This window comes from Amyelois transitella, chromosome 20 (assembly GCF_032362555.1).
Source record: "Amyelois transitella isolate CPQ chromosome 20, ilAmyTran1.1, whole genome shotgun sequence".
Taxonomy (NCBI): Eukaryota; Metazoa; Arthropoda; class Insecta; order Lepidoptera; family Pyralidae; genus Amyelois; species Amyelois transitella.
Window position 1 is genome coordinate 8216586 of NC_083523.1, and position 16737 is coordinate 8233322.

At 35.4% G+C, this 16737-nt stretch overlaps 1 protein-coding gene across 7 annotated transcripts in view; it reads right to left on the reverse strand.

Annotated features, from left to right (window-relative positions):
* The window catches only part of LOC106131598 (GRB10-interacting GYF protein 2), a 55928-nt gene that overhangs the window by 12409 nt on the left and 26782 nt on the right, over positions 1-16737 (reverse strand). For 3 of the 7 annotated variants that reach the window (XM_060950009.1, XM_060950006.1, XM_060950008.1), the window contains 7 exons: positions 16014-16216; positions 9692-9783; positions 6920-7102; positions 4471-4599; positions 3092-3241; positions 1382-1467; positions 342-425 (listed from right to left, as the gene is read on the reverse strand). In XM_060950009.1, the coding sequence (XP_060805992.1) occupies positions 342-425; positions 1382-1467; positions 3092-3241; positions 4471-4599; positions 6920-7102; positions 9692-9783; positions 16014-16216 (927 nt within the window). Of the gene's footprint in view, positions 1-341; positions 426-1381; positions 1468-3091; positions 3242-4470; positions 4600-6919; positions 7103-9691; positions 9784-16013; positions 16217-16600; positions 16728-16737 lie in introns of all 7 variants that reach the window. The other 4 variants (XM_060950013.1, XM_060950010.1, XM_060950007.1 and 1 more) reach the window with 4 other exon arrangements.

Here is a 16737-nt window from a genome sequence, read left to right on the forward strand (position 1 = left end):
AAAAGAAGACTAAGGGATAGGTTTATAAAATTGGGATTTTTCATTTATGCGTTGGTCTAGCAACCTATCTTTATATGAATTTCAATTCAATCATTAAGCCAAACGGCTGAACGTGGTCTATCGTTTTTTTAAACACTGTTGGCTCTGCCTAGCCCGCAAGGGATATAGACGTGATTATATGTTTATATGTATGTAAAACTTTGTTGAACCTTAAAAAATACAATAGGTGTACTTAATGCTAAAAGCAATCTCTACCACTTATTTTCTCCTTTTTCCATGGCTAATAAACCATGACTACACCGTAGCAGTCAAAAGACGTGAGATATCCAAGTTATTCCTACCTTTTGTATGTCTTTCTCAACGCTAGTCTCCTTTGAGGCGGGCGGCGACAACGCACGGCCCGGCGATAAAGACTTGTTGCGCGTCTGAAAAAGAACACAATAAAGAACTAATTATTTAATTAAATTAATCTATATATATATATACATACAAACACGTCTGTATCCCTTGCGGGGTATACAAAGCAAACAGTTTTCACGACCACGTTTAGCTTTATGGATAAGTGATGGAATTGAATTTCAATTTCAAGGTTGCTAGCCCATCGCCTTCAAGAGGAATCCCAAGTTTATTAGCGATTCCCTTAGTCGTCTTTTACGACATCCACGGGCAAGTGATAGAGTGCTCATATTCTATTAAAGCGCTGGGAACCACACGGCAAACTTAAATTAATCTGATCATATTAATTGGCCTGTTGGCGACTGTACAAGTCGTTCGTGATAAACCAATGAATAAATTACCTTATCATTCGGTGGTCAAATCGGTTATGTGTGTGTAAAATGCGTGTGGCGCAAAAAGGAACAGGTTCGAATCCCACCTCGGCCATGTACCGATGACTATCGAAAGTAACGTACATTGGTTTGAATACCAACCGAAGCTCTTACGCATCGTGAAAAAACCTGCACATTCAGGCAACTGGATGTGTAACCATGATCGATCCAATACGGGTTAGGTTTCCCCTGCAAAGCTTGCGGACGTCAGACGGTAGTCGCTTCGTGTAAAAACCTGACTTACCCAATCCAGGATCCACGGTCAAAGGCATACCCCGGGCTCCTCTCTAGATTGGTGCACCCAGGACTAAAAGCAAGAATTTGCAGCCAGAGGGTATCGTGGTGAAATGCCTCCGATCCCATGATGCCCTCAAAATGGCAAGAAGAACGAACGGAGGGGTTTTAGTAGGTAGGCTGGTATACTAGGTGCCAGGAGTCCCACACTCTCCCGGGTGAAGACCCGGGGGGGTTGTCCGTAAAAAGGATTTCCCGTTCGATACCAAAAAGAAAAAAAAGGACTAAAAGAAAGAAGAAGAAGAAGAAGAACATATTACCTTATCGTGTTCTTTGGATGGCTTTGGCTTTCTACTCGAGTGCGGAGGCGGCTTGCCTTCGCCGGGCGCTAGCGCTAATGACAACGCTGTAAAAAAAAAAATCATAAGTACATTTCAACGAATTTGAAATATGTAAATTATATTTGAAATATGCAATTTGAAATATGTAAATTATATTTGAAATATGCAATTTGAAATATAAAAAATATATATTTATTCTTTACTATGCCGTGTGGTTTCCGACACAAATAAAAAAAAGAATAGGACCACTACATCTCTCTCCCATGGTTGTCGTAACAGGCGACTAAGGGATAGGCTTATAAACTTAAGATCCCTTTTTTTTAAATAGTGACTGGTTGCTAGCCCTATCGCCAGAAAAAGAATCCCAAGTTTGTAAGCCTATCCCTTTATCGCCTTTTACGATATCCATGTGAAAGAGATTGACTGGTCCTATTCTTTTTTCTATTTGTGCCGGGAAAAAGATGGAGCGGTCCTGATTCTTTATTTGTACTGGTGCCGGGAACCACACGGCACGGAGAGAAATAAACAATTTTGAATTTGAATTTTTTTAAGGTTTGTGATGAAAGAGCTAGAGAGTGAAAGAGAGAGAGAGAGAGAGAGACAGAGTATGTAGACAATGTGCATTCGTCCACTATTTAGATTTAAGACATCTTTATTTTCAAATTGACGTCCGATGAAAATGATGCAGTGTAGTTTGTCCCGCCGCTTCTTCTACACATTCGCTTCGGAAGCGGCAGTAGGTAGTTATAAATAGATTTAAGTTATATGTGACGTCAATAAGTGATACCTTGTATCCAATTTTGAAAATAAATCTATTCTATTCTAGTATACTGTATACTGACGTGGAAAACAAATCTATTCTATTCTAGTATACTGTATACTGACGTGGAAAACAAATCTATTCTATTCTAGTATACTGTATACTGACGTGGAAAACAAATCTATACTATTCTAGTATACTGACATGGAAAACAAATCTATTCTATTCTAGTATACTGTATACTGACGTGGAAAACAAATCTATACTATTCTAGTATACTGTATACTGACGTGGAAAACAAATCTATTCTATTCTAGTATACTGTATACTGACGTGGAAAACAAATCTATACTATTCTAGTATACTGACGTGGAAAACAAATCTATACTATTCTAGTATACTGTATACTGACGTGGAAAACAAATCTATACTATTCTAGTATACTGTATACTGACGTGGAAAACAAATCTATTCTATTCTAGTATACTGTATACTAACGTGGAAAACAAATCTATTCTATTCTAGTATACTGTATACTGACGTGGAAAACAAATCTATACTATTCTAGTATACTGTATACTGACGTGGAAAACAAATCTATACTATTCTAGTATACTGTATACTGACGTGGAAAACAAATCTATTCTATTCTAGTATACTGTATACTGACGTGGAAAACAAATCTATACTATTCTAGTATACTGTATACTGACGTGGAAAACAAATCTATTCTATTCAAGTATACTGTATACTGACGTGGAAAAAATATCTATACTATTCTAGTATACTGTATACTGACGTGGAAAACAAATCTATTCTATTCTAGTATACTGTATACTGACGTGGAAAACAAATCTATTCTATTCTAGTATACTGTATACTGACGTGGAAAACAAATCTATTCTATTCTATGTATACTGTATACTGACGTGTCTTCGAGTGCAGATGCACCGAGCTGGGGCGCGGGCGGCGCGGGGTGGCGGCGGCGCGGCCCACCGTGCTGCTGTCGCGCGACACCGTCGGCGTGGTCGCTGCGCTCGCGCCGCTCGTCTCGCCGCCGCCGGCTAGTGGGACGTCGCCTTTATTTATTGTTGTTTTTAGTATATACTTTATTGTACGTAACCAATTTTTTGGTAGGATAAGATTTAAAAAAAAAATTGTTCGAATACTGAATATATTTGTTTATTTCCTTGATTGGTAATGGATCAAAAATGGCTTTCTATAATACCTACTACTATAATTGGATCCATTTTCTGAAATACAACGTGAATTAATATAGAATGATGTGCAAATATTTTCTTGTATTTTATTCAAAAAATTTTGTGACGTTTTACTTCTTTATGAATCTGTCATAATTATCTATCTGTAAAATAAAAGAAATGTAAATTTCCTATTTACATGTGTCTAATTAGTAAGTTCGAGTATTAACAAGTTGTTATTTTTCATAAATTAGTTATGTTTGACATAACCTCTTTGAAATCATTATTTTGTTAGTTACAACAAAAGCACATCGAGCAATGAAGCAACTGCCATAACAAAAAAAGCACATCATCATGTGGTTAGAATATATAAAAAAACCTAAGACTCATTTAGAGCATGAAAATTTTTCATTATATATTATAAGCCTGTCCCTTACACGCCATTTACGACATCCATGGAAAACAGACGGAGCGGAGCTTTTTATATTAGTGCCGGGAACCCCACGGCACGGCACCCAAGTAAAAAAAATCACACTAGGTTAAACTCAAACAATTTCAAAACTATCAAGGAAAGCGGATTCACCTCTGGGTGTTACGGAGCGGTCCTATTCTTTTTTAAATTAGTGCCGCGAACACAGACACTATGATAAACTCAAACCATTTCAAAAGTAAAATCACACTAGGTATAGAATAAACTCAAACCATTTCAAAACTATCAAACAAAGTGTATTCCTTTTTTAAATTAGCGCCGTGAAACACAGCACGGCATCACACTAGAATAAACTCAAACAATTTCAAAACTATCAAACAAAGCGTATTCTTTTTTTAAAATTAGCGCCGTGAAACATACGGCACGGCATCACACTAGAATAAACTCAAACCATTTCAAAACTATCAAAAAAAGCGTATTCTTTTTTTTTAAAGTAGCGCCGTGAAACACTCGGCACGGCATCACACTAGAATAAACTCAAACCATTTCAAAACTATCAAGGAAAGCGGATTCACCTCTGGGCGTTACGGAGCGGTCCTATTCTTTTTTAAACTATAATAAACTCAAACAATTAAACTCAAAACGTATCAAACAAAGTAGAGATGGTACTACTCCTCACCTCTGGGCGTGTTGACGCCGGTGCCGGCGATGGAGGCGGGGCGCGGGCGGCGCGGCTGCGCGCGGCGCGGCACGCCCGCCAGCGCGCTGCCCGGCCGCGAGCCCGGCGTCGTCTCCCCGGACCGCGGCTCTGGGACACCGGTTCGATCGTTTATTTACACACATACATACATATAGTCACGTCTATATCCCTTGCGGGGTAGACAGAGACAACAGTCTTGAAAAGACCGAATGGCCACGTTCAGCTGTTTGGCTTAATGAATAGACAGGTTGCTAGCCCATCGCTTAAAAAATAATTCCAAGTTGGTAAGCCTAACCCTTAGTCGCCTATTACGACATCCATGGGAAAGAGATGGAGCGGTCCTATTCATTTTTGTATTGGTGCCGGGAACCACACGGCAATCATTTATTTATTTTATTTATTTAAACATTATGCAAGTAAAATGTACAACAGGTGCCACAAGGCATTCTCTGCTAGTCATATCAGCAAACACGTACAAAAAAAAAAGGCGGACGGCGTATCACCTGTACGACAAAATGAAGCACTGATAGTGTGCCGGCTGTATTTGAACGCGTCTCGCGCACGCGCTAATAGAGTGACAGTAGATAATCTAATTTTCTGTCACTCATACATGCGTACAATGCCGCCATTACGATGCTTCACTTTTTTTCAAGCGACACCTCGTCTGCCTATGTTTCTACGTCTAGGCTGGTGTATAGCACATATATTGTGTTAAGACTGCTTTTAGAGACCATATTGCGGAAATGTTGCAAGGCCATGTTAGGAGAATATATGAAAATGGTAGGTTAAGTATGAAAAGGTTTCCTTTAACAAATTATTTACTTTTCGATCAAAATTGTTCGTCATTACTTGTGCATTTCAAAGCTAAAAAATACAATTTTCCTTGTCAGGCTCACACCTACATTAGTAAAGCAGTGGCTTAAATGTTAATCAAAATTTGACTCACCTCGTGTGTAAGAGCAGGAAAGAAAACCGGACCCAGTAGGGAAGAGAAAGAGATCGTAAAATTGTACATACCCGATAGTTAAGTCGTACAGTTGAAGCAGTGCAACCCAGAAGTTACCAATATACCAAAAGGTTTCCAAAATCCATTATGATTTTTACCCACACCACATTTTGATGAATGAATCGTGAATTTAGTTTAGAACCTTACGCTATATGTTCAAAAATATCTGATTGGCTTTAGAAAAACGAATCCACCAATCAGGTAACGTTCTTAAGATATAGAGCGCTGTCATTGGTTGCTTAACTTAGCTCTGATAGACTATCAGACATTTCGATCAAAAGATTCAAGTTATGTATATCAGTTCTCTCAAGATGTCGAAGAAGTGATTAATCTTGTAAAGCAGACCTTGGGCCCGGACCTCGAAACAGAGAAAGGTGCAACTCCAATACCACTAGCAGTGATATGAAGTATGAAGATATCTGTGGTCATCACACTCGGTACAGCTAACTACGGAATGGCTATAGCTTACTTCTTCTTCTTTTACTACTTATCTACCTTACCACTCTTAAAACACACACACATAACTGGAATTAACATAGATAGATAAAATCTTTACAGCTCCATTAGATCAAGGATCAGAAGCCGAAGAAAGTAATTCTGGATACGGCACTGATTATCAGAAGTTTTGTTTTCTGCCGGCTTAACTACCGGTAGCTTGGGTCGAAGTAGATACCTAACTTTCTCATTTTTTTATAATGTTTAAATTTTTTATATATAAATATTATAAAATTGTCGTTTAAGCAATTTCAATAAATATGTGAATAATATTATAATAAGACTTATTTCGTCAATAGTATTGGCCAAATGTTATTTCATGTTACCACAAAATTGCACAACACAAAATGGATTAAATACTATACAAATGAAAAGCAAAGCGACCCATAATTGTATTCACACGATTGTATGCAAAGCGTAGTTTCTGGCGAAGCTCCCAACATATATATGGAATATTTAATTTATATAATTTTAATTTATAATTCCATCATCATTACTAACTAACGAAAAATACCCGGGTCGCCGTAATCGCGTGAGCCGGTACATTGCAACACATTATTTGGTGAGCCCTCATTTGAATCATTGATGTATGAAATAGAGAATTGTATTTTAATTTCGTAAAAAAAAAACTCGTCAAATGGGGAGTTTGAATCATTAATTGATGTATGAAATAGAAAATTGTATATTAATTTCGAAAATAAAAAAAAAATCATCTAGTCAAATGTGGAGTTTTAGAATTGCCACGCGGGGCGCAATGTAACAGATGGTGCGATAGTAAATCCAATGACAATAACTATCACATTGCAACAGTACCAAGTGTTACAATATACAACCAACAAAACGCAAAGCGCCAACATTAGCCTTTCCCAGCGACCTAAACCCGAAGCAATAAGCGCACGAGGCGCGTCGCGGCACACAATCTCTTACGGCTCCTGTTGAGGTGGTGCATACTCGGCGAGGCCGAGTGGAGCGGCCGCTGCGGGATCCTGTCGAGCCTGGTCATGGAGTACGCTCTACCTGGTCCGCGCGGCGCGGGCAGCGTGGGTACCAGGTCGGTGCGGCGCCGGGCCACGGAAGACCACATCGCCGGCTGCTGGCGGTCGGGTTCGTCTGCAACAATAGGGATGATGACAAGGTCTTAATATAAATTATTTAATAACATGATAGATTACACGTAATTAAATACGTTACGTGAATTTTTAGTTTTAATTTTGACACCCTATACGTTTTACATTCTTTCAAAGTACGATGGGAAAGTCCATTTAAAAAATTCAAAATTATTGAAAAATAACTATGCCAGGAGTGAATAAATAAAATTTGGAATAACTTTTATTAAGACATCATATTCATAAACGCAATAATTAAGGTAGCTGCCATACAAATGAAGTTCATGACGCGAACAAGTTACTCTAATGTGACGTCACACTTGAGTCGCGTTTTGTAAGAGGCGTTTTGGACGAGTCCAAATAATGTGTTATGTTACTTCGTATATCTCAGGTAGTTTATTGATGCCATTATTTGACCAATGTTTTAGTTGTTGTGAAACTAAATTATTACCAAAACAAAAAAAAAAAAAAAATTGTCATCATGCCTATTCAATTCAATTCAATTTATTTATTGCATCCTTAATGTACAGTATACAGGTCATCGTTTATGAAATAAAGGAACAATTAAAGACCCTGTCAGGCGCTGCAATGGGAGAATGACTATATATTAACTTATATGTAGTATTATTAAAACAAGAGAATTAGTTAGTTAGTTACTACTTGTACTATTGAACTAATCTAAAAGTACTCAGTTATTAGTTCAATGTGTCCATTATTTGTTGAACTGGCGGTTGATGTGTCGTTGTTTTTACAAAGCAAGAAACCGAGTGAGGTGTACAATTAACTTGGGTAGAAAATACATTTTTATATGAACTTCTGTATGTTTGAAACGCGATATTGTTGAACTGCTGGTCTGATTTTGATAAAATTACAAAGGTATATAGAATTTGTCAATAGAAGGCCAATAACGACCACATCGGTATTCGTTGTCTGTAATTTCACATGATAACAGGTTTAAAATGTACAGCTCGAACAAAAATAAAGCATATCTCGCCATATTGCAGATTAAAATATTGACGTGCCCCCGCAACATGGGACGCGCGATGCTGTTTTTATCGCGCGAAAACCTATCGCTGTGCTTTTTATTATATTGTGAAACGGGACAGCGATTGTTTCTCGCGCGATAAAAACGGCGTCGCGCGTATCTCGCTACGAGGTTTAGCGATGATTAATCACAAAATAGTCAGCAAAATCCCGTTTAGTACTGTACAAATGCAAAGCACGCTATAAATTTCTACATTTCTTAACATGCTAAAACTTAGCTTAGGATAGGCTAGACTATCATTCAAGTATTAGTGATGTCTAATCTTCTTGACACACATCTAGCTCACAAGAACTAGGTATTATCTTTAATCCAATGCAAGGCTGAGCGAATCCAATGTGAGGCAAGGAGTTTACATTGTTCGAGCGAAATGGGCGAGTAAAATAGGTATTCAATAAGCTTGAGCTAAGAGTTAATTTGTGTAAGTGAGTGAAATAAGAGTTTTGGTTAAACCTTTTTCTCTCATTCCAGTGAGCAGAGGAATGAATAAATAAAGAATCTCCTTTTTCTTCCTCTTGGCGTTCGCCCCTGTTACATCCTGACCTCTCTGTAGAGGAGCCTGGGGTTCGTCTTCAGACCATGATGCTGGATTGGGTGGAACAATTTCCGTACTATGACCTCCGAAAAGTTTAAACGGGAATCTAACCCAATATAATTATATTTTTTCTGACCATATTTTTCCACGCGCAAAAACTAAACTAACGCTCATCAGCCTCCCCAGCATGGCACGCGCGGCGCTGTTTTAATCGCGCGAAAAATTATCGCTATTTCGCAATTTTATTATGAAGTGAAACGGGACAGCGATAGTTTCTCGCGCGATATAAACAGCGTCGCGCGTGCTATGCTGAGGAGTCTTGAATAGTTACTTATCATTTGAACTAAGCAATATCTATTCGACCAATATGAAAAACGTCTTAATTGTATAAACAGAGAATTTGAATTATATAAGATACTTAATTTGTTAGTAGGTACTTACACAAACTCGTGAACATCATAATTCCTTTGACTGGCAGCGTTAACGGAAAATTGTGTTAGTAAATAGATGCACAAATGCAAGTTATTTGTCTCAAGGAGACACAAACAAAAGAAAAGAAGGTCGTGTATGTATTTATAAACAGATTTTAATGTTCGGTCGTTTGAACATATGACGTCAGTCATGACGAAGTAATGAGAATTCTCAAAGATAAAGCTTATTAAAATATATGTTCGTGTTAGAAATAATCTGGCTTACATAATATGTTAAATGTTTAATCATTTAAATTTATTGCACCTTAATCATAATAATCTATATCATCTTTTAATTAAATTGTAAGTCATACGACAACCCGTCTACATCTAGCTTAAAAAGTGTATTTTTTTTAAAGTTGAAAATATTGGAAAAGGTGCAATGCAGTTTTTTATTATATATTTATATTTTTTAATTATTTTATTACAGAAAACAAGTCAACAAGTCATAATATCAAATCATTTGCTATAAGTAAGTTTGTCGATGATGATAACTTACTAACATTGTTGATGATTTTGTTACTTAATATACAAAATTGTAATTACCTTTGTTATCATTGTCTGAGTCCAAGTGCAGAGCCGAGGCGCGTCTCACGAGCGGCGCAGACGCAAACATCACATTTGTTGTTGATGCTGCCCTGAAAATGTACACCAAATATTTGGTAAATTTGTAAATTGTACAAATTTTTAAAAGTCTCGTGGCGATGCGAAGCGTTGATTATTTGCTTTACTTTCATGATGCGGTAAAACTAAATTTAAAATGATGATATTTTTGTCAATAGGTATAGGTAGGTACCAGTGCTTTTAATAAAAAAAAAACAAAACAAAAAAAATATTTTCGAATCTACAAGTTAATAGCAAATTTTGATGTACTAAATTTTCTTTATTTTTATTGTAGTACCTAATATTGACTTTCTCACATACAAGTAATTACAAAATATTCATAAGTTACTAATTACCATGCAATTACATTACATAACATTCACACTACTTTGTGTATGTACAAGAGTTGTTAACTTAACTATAACTTTGTAATTATAATAAAGTATTACATGTTATCACATGCGGCGATCATATGTACAATTTGAAATTCAAATGCAAAAATGAATAAATTATACAAATTATTTTGAATATTAAATTTGTAATTAACTGAGAAAATCGCAGGTTTTTAGAATAAGAGTTTATCGATTTGTAAATAGTTTCTTTTTTATAGATCTATTCATTCATTTTAGAAAATAAAAAGTTAATTATTTTTTTCTCAATTTCTTTTAGAAAATATTAATTAAATTTAAACGAAATAATATAAAGAATATCTTTTGAAACACTTCAAGTTTTCATTATCAGTTCATGAGGTACAAGAACTCAAAATTTTGACTTTCCACCCAAAGCGACATCAGCTGCTTACTCATTTCAATTTTTTGTTGAAGCATTACATATGTATCCATTTTTGTAATATAAAATTTAAAACAATACATATTGCAAAATGGCCTTCACAGAACAAAGGGTCACCAACCCAAAAATTAGCATGAAAAATGTCAGCTCGATTTCGTCAAATCCGCTGCCATTAAAATAAGGCCATTGTACCAAGAAACAATGGCGAGGAAGGAAGATGACGTCACGGGGCATGGCCGGAAGAAGACTGGATAATACGGGATTTAAGAAGCATAGTAGTCTTTATGAGCAGTCTTATGAATACTGTGGATCTAAATATACTTACAGCCACGTCTTTATCAGAGTCTTTGAAAAGACTAATGACTAAATGCTGTTACTGATACTGTGTGAGAATGCTGCCGTGTAGTTTGTTCCGCCGCTCATTCTACACTAGCGCTTTGGCAGCTATTGCGTAGAGAAGACCATGATTAAAAAGTGCAAGTGGAAGAAATAGAACTGGAAATTCACGCTTCATTTCTAAATATTGCACATAGTTTTAAGCTTAGATCCACAGTCGTTAATGATCGGAATGTAGAGCTTCCAGCCTCAAAGTATGCAATAACTACGACTGAAAACTTTAGTCTGTACAGTCATGTGAAAAATCTTTATCTTAAAATTTTCTAACTATTCCATACTAATAATTTTAAAAGAGAAACGATTTGTATTTCTCTTTTGGCGAATAAATTCAAAAAGTATTGGGCAGATTTTACATTTGACACGGAGAGGGACAAACTATTCAAGAGTAAATTGCAATTTTTTTGAGGAACCATTCAGTTGAGCGAAGTAACGCACAAAACCTTGTCTTTCATAGATGGCCAAGCAAACATATTATATTTCGCTATTGTAAAAACGTAACTTTAATAAAGCAACCTCGGCTGACATCCAGCTATTAATTATAAGATTTGGCATACGATCAAAAATATTTAATAAACTTGAAGCCTCGTTTAGAAACAGACTGATTGCGGACCAAAAATAAATAAAAGCAACACGCATACATATGGTCTTTGTTTGCAATGATGTTTGTACAGTAAACAGGACAATGACACAATCATTACCTACTGAAATACGCGAGATTATATTTAAAGCAAACGAACTATGTTGGCACCTTGGTAAAATAAGAAAATTCTTTGGAGGCGGAGTGAAGTACCTATATGTTATTCGACTGTCACTTCAAATAATATTGGATTAAAACTTGGATGTAAGATTATTGTTATGGAGATACTATCTATAAAGAACGCTGTTCACGACAAATGTAAAGATGTAGTCTCTGCCTTTCCCCTCTGGTAATGTTAATAGTATCCTTATAATACGTTGGCATAAGCGTGAACGTGCCAAATTCATCAACCTCTGATAACTATGAGAACTTGCGTATCATTTAAATTTCCACACGAACATTACTCTGTGTTTTAAAGATACACTATTTAAATCGGAATTAATAAAATACAATCTTGTAGTATTTTTCTCGCCGACTGTACCTCGAGAGCGTTTACCACTTGACCGAAATTGCGCTAGACGCTAAGTGGGCTTCCGCCGGCGATCAAGCGGCGCTGGCGCTCGGCCCTTCGGCAATGGGCTATGAAAATCAATTTTGTTTACTGGCAAGTTATATCTAATGTTAATTGGTAGGTATCGTGGGAAAATAAACGTGGTTGATTTCATTGCGCTTATTATTATCTAATATTTGATTTATTTTTCTGCCTATACGTCTAAATATTTAGGTATACTTTATACATGCGAAAAAAATTATTCACTTTGTTAGTGTCATTTATCGTGATTGTAAAAAAAGTGATTCTGAATAAGTGGAATAATCATCTAAATGATATGGAAAATTTATGAAATATCAACATTGGGTACATTTACGTTAAATTAATTGAAAAATTCATATAATTTGAAATTAAATATTGTCATTATTATATTCGACCTTTTTCAAATTGACCCCAGTGTCCATTATTTGTATAAAGCCGTGCTAATAATTATTATATTTGCAAAAGAATTGATGTTACTAGGGCATAATGAATTCAAAAACGGTGTCTTGTAAGAGTGTTATGAATACTAAATATACTTCCGCGCTGGACAAGGCATCGTCGGCGACCTAAATCTAGGAATGTCAGAGTTGAAGTCAAAATAAACAGACGCTAAGAATTCCAGCTATATGCAATCATTGTTTATAAATAAATACCTATGCAATTACGCACTGCAGACAGACAACGCAACAAGAGCTATTGATATACATTTTAATAATTTAGTTAGAAAGCCACATTTGCTTCTTAATTGATTATCCAAATATATTTATATAAAAAATATACATAAAATCATGCCTCTTCTCCGGAGCGATAGCAAAGACTACATCTTTCTCCTTGCCACGATCTCTGCGTGGGATTTTGTAAGGAAGGATAATACATCTTTATCATCATAATAATCTTCCACTTAATACTATACCACCATAACAAAAAGACTTCTGAAATAAATCGTATAACCGAGCTCATCACATAAAAGAAAAAAAAAGCAAACAAAATAAAATGAAATTTAAGCAAGACTAAAATATCGACTAATATACTTTTAAATTTAAGAAGATCATAAAAATTTAAACTAATGAATTTACATAAAATACGGTCACGTGATATTCGTGCGTCATACAATTTGTGAACATATTAAATATTCTATTTAACGTCACATACTATATTATGAATACAATTAATATCGAATCAATCTTAGACGTACTATTCACGGAAAACTGTATTTCCATCTTACTATAGTACGGGCTTGTCATAGTAAAATACTATCCGTATTAAAAATAGAACCAGACCCCTCTTTAAAAAAAAGGCTTCAAGGTTTCCATATAGACTATAACCCTAGCGTTGTAAAGTCCATTCTTGTAAAGGTTAGGTCTATTATCAGACTGATATTTTCTGAGCGAAGAAATAAATATAGACACATAAAAAGGTTTTTTTTTTTAATATTTTTCATTATAAGTTAACTGAAAATACAATTGACTAATCAAGTGTTTTTAATATTGAAATTTTAATAGTTTTTATCAGCAACTCACGTTTCAATAAAAAAAAATTTCAATTATAATGTTTGGTAAATTGTATTTTTTTTTGCTGTTTAATATAGACTAAATTTTATTATATCCTGTTACTGTGATCGCCATATCTTTCAAAATATGTTATCGTCATGATAGGTGAGGTATCGCATAAACAATATTTCCTATCTATATCCTTCATTTGTTTCCAAATGTTCGAAATATAAACTTATTTGACCTTTGCCTGCCTACCTATTTGGTATAATCACCCTTTTATTTGAAAATGAAATTTTGATAGTATATATAAAATATGATTTAAATTTACATTCAAAATTTCACTAATAAATCACAGTATTTTTGATTGACTCTTTATTATTGATGGAATGTCATATTAATCTTAACTGGATTTCTGTGAAAATTAAGCACTTAAAATAGCTTTTAATAAATCTCCGCAAAGATTATAATTATAGCTCTTTTTTTCAGGAGCTCAGTGTTAAACCATTTAACAATCTAAAAATCTGTAAGTGAAAAATAAATTTGTTTTCTATCTAAATATCTGTAAGTACGAAATAATTACACAAAGCATGCTTCCAACGTCACTACCAAGGGTCATGCTGTTTACCATGCTCGACTGGTAGGTACCATCATCGTACAGTACGCAATGACTAAAAATAAACGGTAATGAACTACTAAGTACAGTCAGTGGCAAAACCTTGATACAACCAAGTATTTACGGTGTTTAATAGTGTTGTTTTTAGAATAGTAAAGGCAATATTGAACTTAAAACATTTTTTTTTGTTCGATAAAATTTGATTATCTGTAACAATATTACAAATTTAGTTTGAGGCACTTTTGACGCTGACTGTACTTTTCTGCATAATTATATTGCTAATAGCAGCAGTTACCTTTATACATCTAAATCGAGACTATATTAGTGAAAGTTAGTGTCAAAATACTCTAAACAATATTAGTTATTAAAGAGACGCAACAAATACTCGAATATAAAAAAATCTGCTTACAGCGATTCAAAAAAGTTCATCTGATCTATGGGGTTGGTACTGGAGAGGGTAAAACAAAAGAAAATAAATTAATAACAAAACAAAATCCTAATAACAAAACAAATATTAAAATTAAAGTTTCAAATTTGGTTAACCTAGCCATTCATGGGTTGGTACCTGTTGGAGAGGGTAAAACAAAACGAAATAAATTAATACGGAACAAGAACTAAACAAAAAAAAAAACTAAAATTTAAATATGAACTTATGTTAAGCTGTTATTCACTGGGGGGAACAGAAACCGTTACCCAATTACAAACCCAAAAAGCAAAGCAAAATCTGTTAAGAACTTCTAAAGAAAATCTAGAAGCAGTACCTATTTTGGTATAATTACCAGCAAGCCTACATTTAGGCCTCGTCAAGGTCCTATGACGCCCAGAGCTCAATTTACACCAGAGATTTTATAAATTCAAACAAAATTCCATGGCATTGGAGCGAACGGAATTTTATCTTGATCTATGCTGTGTGATTGTGAGGTACCATGTATATTGGATCAAACATTGGCCAAACAATAACAGGCTTTGGTCATTTAGTCTTGTTGACATGAATTAGTTATGACCTCAAATCAAATGCAATATTCACGCTCTTAATAAGATAAAAGTGTAAAAAATTAGTTAGATTATTGAATCTAATGTGAATAAAAATAATAATATTCAGACTTAATTGAGGTTTTTTGGTATAACTTCATTTATATGTAAATTCAAAACAAATATTTCAAAAACAAACAAATCAAGTCCTTATACATTTTCTCTTTTCTCGGTAAAAGGATCAAAAAGACTTTGATGTTATTTCGCAATCGACATTTGTGCTAAAGCTTATTTCTTATTACAATCGTCAATCGGCCAACATTTATGTTGGTGTGCCAGTAACAATCTAATTTTTACTATACCTATAAACGATGAATCTGTAGCTTATTTCTTTAATGACCAATGTTTGCGCCACTCGGCCAATATTCATGTTGTTTTTGCTGCCAGCCAGTCTGGCGGGGACGGCATTGGCAATGGCCTTCACACGCATCGATCCCAACCCGAACCATCACAAAAAGTGACCATTGTCGTTGCATATCATTATTTAGGACTTAGCTTCAAAACTAATGACAATTCTCCGTCGGCATTTAAATTTACTTGATAGTAATTTAAGTATAGCTTTGTTTGTATTAGCAAGAGTACACGGACTTGACACTAAGACAAATGCCACTCACAAAATTTCGAAGTGACTAACAAAAGTAAGAACAAGACTTAAATTGCTCAAATTGTCAACATTACCACAGCAAACCTAATTCATTAACACATCGAGTAAATTTCCTCAAATCTTTCTTTTATAAACCTAATTTAAAAAAAATGATAAATAAAAACTGTACCTGCGCGCAGCCCAGAAAAATCCACTAGAATCGAGCGGTTCGAGCAGTCGCGGCGTCGACGAACCGAAAGCGAACGCCGGGCGGGGCGCCGAGCGAGCGGCCCGCGCTCGCTCCAACCGCTCGCTCCGGTCGCGCTCGCGTTGCAACAACGCTTCCCGCCGCGATACGGACGCCTCCCATATTGCACGTTTGCGTTCCTCTACCTGTCGATGTGAAAGGAAAAAAAAATAGTAAAACATATTATTTAAATTTCTAGCATTTCTAGCATAGACGTTCTTTCGTCTGGTCAAGAGTACCCGAAACCGACAAGCTACCCCTCCGGGAAAGTGATAAAATGGACGTGTTTTAAGAAAACATCATAAAGAAATTCAAAACTGTAGACTACTGAATGTGTAACCGAAATCAAAAATCTGAGTGCGATTACCCTCTTTTCAGAATCACAGGGGTCAAACAGGAGTTAGTTCATGTAGAATTAACTGACTCCTGAATAGTATCCAATACAGACTGGGACTTCCTAACCAGGACAGCGCTGAGATAAACTATTAAAAAAGATCTAATCCTAAATGTATTTAATTTCGTTAACATACCACCACGGCCAATTTCATTGCGAATGTTACTGGCTCTATGCACAGTAATGCACACACTACCACAATTTTCAAGTAATTTTATTAGACTCTTGAACACGAGTTAGGCACATTATAACACCAATTTGACATTATGTTCG